At 39.5% G+C, this 9,310-nt stretch overlaps 1 protein-coding gene and 1 long non-coding RNA gene across 2 annotated transcripts; one reads left to right on the plus strand and one right to left on the minus strand.

Annotated features, from left to right (window-relative positions):
* Positions 1-3,196: 3,196 nt before the first annotated feature.
* Positions 3,197-5,581, plus strand: LOC147605120 (pentatricopeptide repeat-containing protein At5g27110-like). The gene has a single exon (XM_086794287.1). It carries the CDS (start codon positions 3,197-3,199, stop codon positions 5,579-5,581), a length of 2,385 nt encoding a protein of 794 aa, XP_086650413.1.
* Positions 5,582-5,657: 76 nt separating this feature from the next.
* LOC147605121 (uncharacterized) lies at positions 5,658-6,070 on the minus strand. Its single transcript, XR_015265248.1, has 2 exons — positions 5,933-6,070; positions 5,658-5,794 (listed from the first exon to the last, which is right to left on the minus strand). It is a non-coding gene; the product is annotated as an uncharacterized LOC147605121 (long non-coding RNA).
* Positions 6,071-9,310: the final 3,240 nt, after the last annotated feature.

Here is a 9,310-nt window from a genome sequence, read left to right on the forward strand (position 1 = left end):
TAAGTTTTAGGTGCCCAAGTGTGAATAAGGGCCAATTGTATATAAGGTCTTTTCTCATATAATGAAAAGACACAATCCCCCTTTGTGCTATTGACAGCTCTTCTTTGTGTCTTGAGAGAGATTGAGAGAGAGCATTCTAGCATTTGTGCCTCTTCTATGCTTGTATGATTCATGCTTGTGTGGGTGAGTGAGAGAATGATTGCCTTATGTGACGGTGTGAGCGACTCTACGGTGACAGCGTGGAGGTGGAGCTTGGAGGTTTGGAGGTTAACAAGTGAGCTTGGAGGCCTCAAGGGACTCAAGTTCGAAGCATTGGTAAGTGCCCTATGACAGTTGTGTTCTATTGCTCTTTCTTTAGGTGAATGCATTGAGTTTCCTCTTAGAGGCTTGGTAGCCCATAACAAAACCCTATAAGCTGTAAAAATTCCTTAAGAAGAATTAATCAAACTCTAATAGCTAAAGCAAGGATGAGACCATAAATCTAGCAAAGAATATATAGAGACTAGGTAGTAATAACTAAACTTGAAATTGAAATGTGTGAAAGAGAAAAGATTGTAGTTTTGGACCTAGACACTTGCTAAGTAAAAAGGAGAAACTATAGATGTAATCCAGAAACATCATGAGACATTACACATAAAAGGCCTTATTAAGCATAGACTTAGAAAGTACATATCCTTTAGTCTAGGAGACCATATATGTTTCCGAATGTTGAAAAACCCATCTTAGATATTAAAGAAAACACAAACTTCATGAGACACTACATATAAAAGACCTTGTCAGCACAGACTTGAAATGTCTATAGTAAATAATCTTTAGTTTAGGAGAACACATATGTTTCCAAGTGTTGAAAAACCTATCTTAGATGTTGCTTATTGTTGTTTCACATCAAAAGACTTAATCTTTGTTACTGTTATTTTTCTTGATGACATATTGTTATGCAACGATAGAGATGATGAATATGATATTAATAATGCTTAAAAAGATAAGCTACATCATTCACTATAGAATTAGAACAAGTTATGAAGTGATAAACTTAATTCATCACTCTTAAGTTTAAAAGTAGATAGTAGTTGTGAATGACTATATGACGGCATTAGTTTTTATGATTTCATTTGGAAATAAATTTTTTTAATATTCTATGTAGATAGAGGGAATCTATTTCAGTTGTACAACTATTCTAGAGATGATGCTCAATGAATGCCCGAGTAATTCTTTTAAGCCAGGCTCATCAATTCATATTAGCAAACATGTAATTGAATTTAGTTGCAACCCAAGCAAGAGGGATATAATGAGTTGTCTGTGTCTTGTGAGTTATTTGCGATGGATACTCATATGCTTATTTACGATTAGCCTCAATGATGATGGATACATTATTGGTTTAGTTAGGGATGACTAGCTAAATTGTTTACCATGCTAGTTAGTAGTATTATGGGTATGTCATTATAAAATATTTACAACATAGTTTTATTAGTATATTTATTCTCATTGCACCATGTTAGATTAGTACTATGGGTGATGTCCATGTTAATACTATTGATGCTAGTGTTATTTGTGTATTTATGTTTGGTCACTATCAAGCATTCATATTGGGATTTATTGATGTGCCTTTAATAGATTGTTATAACTAATACATTGGAATATCTTAATGAGCATATGGTGGAATACTATGAAGTTATCGCTCATGTAAGGATTGGTAAAATGGTGCATGAAGACTCATTAAGGTGTCTCATGGGGTATTAGATATATTCTTATTTTATTATTACGTCCCATTTTATCTGTTATTTATTGGGCATTGTTGTCTATTCCATGTGTGAAAGGATGCTTATATTCACTTGTACATAGTAGCAAAATTTGTTTACGAGGTCTATGGCAATAAACTTTGTATAAGACTCAATTTTGGAGGGTGTAGTTGTTTTTATTGTCTCCAAGGGACAAATTTGGCAATACATGGATTTAAATACCACATGAGGGAGATGGAGCCACTCAAGTTGGGGGAGGGAAGGGAGATTGTACCGAGCATGGTGTTCTTGATCTTCTTGTTCTGTCATGAGAATATATTTTAAGTCCTCTTTAAGAATATTATTTTCCCCTCTTGAGTAATTTGGGGACGCCTAGGTTACTCTTATGTCATGAGAATATATTTTAAGTCCTCTTTAAGAATATTATTTTCCCCTCAAGAGTAACCTAGGCATCCCCAAATTACTCAAGAGTAACCTAGGCGTCCCTAAATTACTCAAGAGGGAAAAATAATATTCTTAAAGAGGACTTAAAATATATTCTCATGACATGTTCTTTGTCTTGTCTTGTTGATTTTATCAAGCTTAGTCTATGGTGTTTTCAAATCTTCGAAATGATTATGAAGCATGGTTTTAATTTTCATCTTCTAAGACGTTTCAAAGTATGTGCAGCAGAAGGAGAATGTAGATCTTACAAAGAAAGTCCAGTCACTTAAATTGAAATTTTCTTTGGAATACTACATAGTATGAGAATCCGATTGCACAAATCCAACTCGCAAATCTCGTGTACTTTGTTTGCAAGAAGAGAAGGATTCTTCCAAGGAAGGGCAGGTTCCGTAGGTCTTGTAATTTTTGGAGAAGAAGTGTGCCCACTTTCCACCGACATGATTTCAAGTGTGATGGATTTACATACACAAATATATACAATCATACATGTACACACATATATAATTTGTGAAAGAAGATGTGTGTGCACTTTTATTATTAAGGGTGTTTACACACTTGGGTGGAAGCCCACGAAAAAGTTTTGCCCAACCAATCAAATCACCACAATCACCTGCCCAGCTGACATTTCTTTACAAACTGTAACCACGCCCATGCACCCTCAACACTGATATGTTTGCTGACTGGAGCCCAACAACCACCATTCTAGTTCCAGGCTGCCCACAACTCTCAATTGCAGGACACCTTTTCCGTGAGCATGCCCGCGGTGTCTGTAAAGGGTATTGTCGCCCAGCAATTGTTTATCAAAAAGGTGCCTTCCCACATCTCTCAACCTTTTTCATGGGCAGGCCCGTAGTCCGTAAACACCCTAACTAATAGAATTTACATATTACAACAAACTTAGATGACAATTTTTAAAAAAGCCGGTTTCATACTGCTCCCGGCCCGTAGAAGGGCGAAGAGTCGCGGCCGCCCGCTGGCCATGGCGCACCTGCGTTCACTTCACAGCGGTTTCGATGAGCAGAAGTCTCGACGCGTACGCCGCTATCTTGCGGCGATGCGGCACCTCCAAGGCCCTCTCAGCAGGCAAGCACGTCCACGACAGCATTATCAGAAGCGGACATCCCCCACATGTACTCTTATACAACCTTATCGTCCAGATGTACGGCAAGTGTGGAGCTGTCTATGATGCACGTGCGGTCTTCGACCACATGCATCAACATAATGTCTTCTCCTGGAATCTCATGATGGGAGCCTATTTGTACAATGGGTACAGCAATGCGTCCCTTGAACTCTTCCAACACATGCATTCAGAATGTGTCGCTGCCCCAGATGAGGTCACCTTCATCACAGCCCTCTCTGCATGCATCGACGAATCGGCTTCTTCGCAAGGTGCGTGGTTGCACCAGATTATTGTGCATTGTGGGTTTGAATGTCAGGTTGTGGTAGCAACTGCTCTTGTCAGCATGTATGGCAAGTGTGGTAGGCTTGAGCATGCTCGCTGGACATTCCACAACATGCCTGATCGAAACTTGTTCTCATGGAATGCCATGCTTGCCGCACACGCTCACCATGAGCAACTTGAGGACATCATCCAGCTTTTACATCAAATGCTGCTGGAAGACATGATTCCGGATAGAGTCACCTACATCAGTGCTGTATCTGCGTGTGCAAGCCAAGAATTCTTGAATGAAGGAAAGATGTTGCACGCTTCTATTGTCGGCAGTGCATTTGAGACAGATGTAGCTCTCCAGAATGCCCTTGTAAGCCTGTATGGTAAGTGTGGGAGTCGGGAGGATGCAGGCAGGGTCTTTCATGCAATGCCTGAAAGGAACTTGATTACGTGGAATGCCATGATTGCAGCATGTGCTCAGGCCCGACAAACCAGGGAGGCAATGGATTTTTTTGCTCAAATGCAGCTGGAAGGTGTAGTGCCTGATGAGGTGACTTTTTCTAGTGTTTTTTCTGCCTTTGCTAGTAAAGTAGTCTACTTCGAAGCAAAATGTATGCATGCACGTGTCACAGGATGTGTGCATGAGGTAGATGTTGTTGTCAGGACTGCCATCATCACTATGTATGGTAACTGTGGCAGTGTTGATGATGCTCGGACGATGTTCGACAAAATGGCTAAGAAAAACATAGCTGTGTGGAATGCTATGATTACGGCATATGCCCAGCATGGGAATATAGAGGAGGCAATTGGACTTTTCTACAAGATGCATTTTGAAAATGTGACTCCTGACAAAGTCACCTTTGTGGCACTTCTATCTGTATGTGCTGATGAGGCTTCTTTGACTCAAGGCAAGTGGATCCATAAGCACATTGTCTCACGTGGGATAAACATAGACCTGGAGATTGGAAACAGTCTTGTTAATATGTATGGAAAATGTGGCACTCTGGAGGACGCTTTAGAGGTCTTTTGTGCAATGCCCAAGCGCAATTTAGTGTCTTGGAGCTCACTGATCACTTCATATACTCAGCATGAACTAGCCAAGGAGGCTCTCCAGCTGTTCGAGCAAATGCTAATAGCCGGCATGATTCCAGACAAGGTCCTTTTTTCCTGCATTCTGCCTGCATGTGCCACCGAAGCAGCTCTAACACAGGGCAGACAGATGCATCATTATATTGTAAGCAATGATTTTGAAGCAGATGCTGTTGTGAGGACAGCTCTTGTAAATATGTATAGCAAATCTGGCAATTTGAAGGATGCACAGAGGATGTTTGACAGAATCGCTATTCGAACCTTAGTTTCATGGAACTCAGTAATTGCAGCATATGCCCATCATGGACGGGGTATAGAAGCCCTTGCATATTTTGATCAGATGCATCACGAAGGCTTGATGCCAGATGAATGCACATTCTACAGCATATTATCTGCTTGTAGTCATACCGGCTTGTTGGAGGAGGGATATGGTTATTTTATTTCAATGGTTAGACACTATTGCATTGCACCAACAGTGGAACATTTCAATTGTATGATTGATCTTTTTGGCCGAGCTGGACAGCTCGACGAGGTAGAAAGCCTGATTAAAAACATGCCTTTGCAGCCTACTGCTACATCATGGATGACCTTGCTAGGTGCATGCCGTGTGCATCTAGATAGAACACGAGGAAAATATGCTGCCACACAACTTTTTGACTTGGATACAGCAAATGCTACACCGTTAGTGCTCTTATCAAATGTTTATACAGAAGCTGGGGGCTGGCAAGATGCTGTGAGGGGAGTAATTTTCTGTGCTTGGGATGGATCCTCAAACCTTCCTTGTGTGACTTCTGGTGACCCTTTGGGGTGCCTGCACTCGAGGTTCACGAACTTGGGGGTGCCCGAACATACCACTCATCACTATGATTGGTTGCACTTGTCAACTCTCTCCCACTCCCATCTCAGTTTATCTTGGTGATGATTTTCCTCTTTCTGCTGTAGCCTCTGTTGGGGTTCATATTTGGGTTCCCCATGGTCCTCTTATCCAAGTTGATGATGTCTATTCTCTTCAAGTAACCTTGAGAGAATGCAGTGCCATATCAATGGACCCATAACCAAGCATCTGCTCAGTTACTGTTACTAAATCCATTTGAAAGCCTTGAATTTCAAAATCAGTGACCAGCATTTGTCCCTGTCCATGTAAGAAATGTAAGTCAGACAAGTTCTAATCAAAGAAAGAAAGCAACACCCATCCCATCTTTGATTCAACACACTTTGCAAATCTCATAAGCAATCAACACAAAAGCTCTCATGGTAAAGCATGACATACCAGAATGCAAATGATTGAAAAAAGGAACAGATCATGGCTACAGTCAGAGGTGAACATAATCCAGAACAATGTGCAGCTCCCCTATCACAGCGTCCGTGCGAGTATGAACGTTGACATTTGCTGGGTCAACCTCCATGAGCTCACCATTCCTCTCACCCTCATGTGGAAAAGAGGGAAATCTGGGAATCTGGCCGTACAAAGCCAACATAGTGTCTGCACAAAATTCAAATATGACTCCAGGATGCACCAGCTCAATATCCAGATGCTCTCCCCATTTTTCTGCCTCTCATGTCAATACAGAGTGAACATGGTGTTCAGGATCTGCTGACACAACCTCCACATGCTCAAAGCTTATCTCCTCCTCATGTTGGCACAAAGCCATTCAGGGAATCTTTGGCTGCCTCACTCCCCAAACTTAGGGGCCACATTGGCTAACCGCTTGGAAGCGATGCTCACCCACTTGTGCTCGGTTTGGTAGTATTAAAAAGCCAAGTGATTTGAAAAGATAGTGGTATGAGCAAGGCATTGAGTGGGAGAATTGGAAGGAGGTAAATCTTTGTCTTCATCATTGTATATGAAGAGACGTGTATACAGCACTCTCCTACAAAGCAAGACAGGTCTTCATCATAATGCAGAGACAATGCAGTGAGAGTTGTGAATAGCATGCATTTTAGACCAGATTGCTGAGTGAAGTAAGCACATTGAAGCACTTGGTCACGCATGAAGAAGAACGAAGCTTCTTCTCCATTTGATGTGGTTATTCCTAGAATACCATATCTCAGCTCACTATAATCTTCTTTGCCTAGGGTGATGGGAGCCAATGTCTTTGTCTCCATGTTATAACCTAAGAACCTAATTTTTAGCTTTTGGTATGTAATTTGGTCTTGTAAGAATCTGGAACATGTACATAACATTCAAACCCAAAGACTCAAGTATGGAGCTAAAGCTTCCTTACTTGATTAGGCCTATCATGAAGCTATCCATTTGGCAACCTTTTTTGCACTAAAAGTGAGAATGTTAACACCAATATTAATTGCCTTAGTCTCAAAGGATTTTGGAAGATTCCATTGAGAATAGTCCTTGCCATTTACAACAATGAAATTCTTATGTTTTTATCAAAATGGAAGATTCCTTCCATTGAGAAGAGGCCTTGCCATTTTTAGGGAATTCCCCTCATGAAGGAGGCGCCTATTTCACATGTGTGGTGGAGTTTTAAACTCTCAAATAATGAGATATTGCCTCACGTGACTTGTATGGGATGAGTGAATTGTATCATTGAGAAGAGAACCTTGCATGTATATGGGTTGATTTGTAGGATGGTACAACCCATACTTCATTTGTGATCAAGAATGGATACCTCATGAAAGACAATTGTCTGCGTGGTTAAGAACATGAGGCAAAAGGTCTTGGTGGATGCTTATCCCTATCTTGGTCATAGAGGTATATTGCCTACAACTTGAGAGGTTTTCTATTGGCCGGCATGGGCAAAGGCATTGATGCTTATGTGTACATTGATCTTGTGAGATTTGTTGAGCTAGCAAGCCTAATGGGTGGTGTGGTATCTACAAAGAATGGCTCAATTATTTAGCACCTTGCTAATATTGGTTGTATGAAAGCGCAAATGTTGTGGGTTTGAGCTACAAAGGGCACCATTATATCTAACTATTAGTGAACTATTGCAAAAGGACCTTATTAAAGCTACTAGGTTCCTTCCTTGTTGTAGGTGGGATAGATACACCAAGCTACTACTAAAAATGACACCTTAAAACATCAAGTTTCTCCTTAAGGGTGGTGTTAGGCTTAGCAACACTTAGTCACTTGTAGAGGTGCTACAAAATATTATCACTACCATGAAGTTTAAGGCTTGAGCTTGGGTGATCACATACATGTAACATAGCATATTCAAACACAAATGGAGTGTTACAAAATATTATCACTACCATGAAGTTGAAGGCTTGAGCTTGGGTGATTACATACATGTAACATAGCATATTCAAACACAAATGGCGTGGTCACATTTTATGCATGTAACATTTCACATTCAAACACAAAGGTGGATTTTTATTTTAAAGGACTTACATGTTGTATACATGCACGAGAGGATTAGTCTTATAAATGTGAGTTTATAGAATCTAATAATTTTCAAATAGTTATTCACACACAATATAATTAATATATGTGAATTTATAAAGTGTAACAATTATTAAATATGGATATTTTAGATGTATGCATGCTTACACATGTTATATGTGTTTTTATAGAGTGAATCTCTTAGGATTGAAGGTGTGCATTGGGAACTATGACTTTTCTCCTCTATGTTTTTATGCCTAGTCCTAAGTGCAACTAGATTGAAGTGTTCTACAAATATTGATGAATGGTATGGACTCAAAGAAAAACACCAAGTTATATCTCATTGTAAAGTTATATGAGTGGATCTTAATGTATAAAATAAATAATTAATGGGTATAAGCTATTGTACTGATGAGAAAGGTGCTAAAATGTGCATTGTTAAAAATCAAAGAAGATAACACTACTAATAAGGTGATTGTTTCTATAGATCAATTACTATGCTCTGGTGGAGGCACAAAGAGAGCAATGCAAACTTTTCTATAGAACAATTACTATCCTATGCTGGAGGCACAAAGCGAGCAATTTCTAGGAGCTGCTTTGGCTAGAGGAGAGGGCCAATTCAAGCTATAAGATATGCATATGATTTATCTTATTGCTCACCATAAAGAAGAATCTAAACTCAAAGATCTTAATGTTGCTGCTTGTAGCTCTCTCTCTCTCTCTCTCTCTCTCTCTCTCTCTCTCTCTCTCTCTTTGATGGAGATAAAGATATTTTGCAAACTGATAGAAGACAAACTTAAGATTAATGAGAGGGAGAAGCTAGGCAAGCACTAATCATTCATTAAGAAACGAGCTAGTCTTACCCTAATTAAACCTTAGACTCACTAATAATGACTAAGCAAGATCATTTTCCTTCATCAAATCCCTAGTGGCTCCATTACCACTAACCTAGAGAGGATTAAAGCAAATGGTGAAGTTTAAAATTGTAAGATTAGGATTCATCAAGCTTGAATAAAAGTGATAAAAATGACACTAATCAAGGTAAAACACACAATAAAAATCATTTCCATTAATCCAAGACTCAAGGTACTTTCAAAAATATAGTTGCACTAACCATTCCATCACCGTATATGATGTGGTGCCCTCTATTCATGCCAACTGTATGGCCTAGAATGCTTCCAAATTTTAAATCTTTTCCACAAGCTTTATCACTCCTTGTAGAGTGTGTTCTTAAGTTATAGAAGCCGTTGTCCAAATCGGTCTTATAGTATACATTAATTAACTTGAATACAAAAATCCCTAACCAAA

Source organism: Cibotium barometz, chromosome 60 (assembly GCF_041138505.1).
Source record: "Cibotium barometz isolate CiBa-2024 chromosome 60, ASM4113850v1, whole genome shotgun sequence".
Lineage (NCBI taxonomy): Eukaryota > Viridiplantae > Streptophyta > Polypodiopsida > Cyatheales > Cibotiaceae > Cibotium > Cibotium barometz.

Excerpts from the sequence above, each read along its gene's own strand:
- LOC147605120 (XM_086794287.1), top strand. The coding sequence starts at position 3,197 with ATGAGCAGAAGTCTCGACGCGTACGCCGCTATCTTGCGGCGATGCGGC.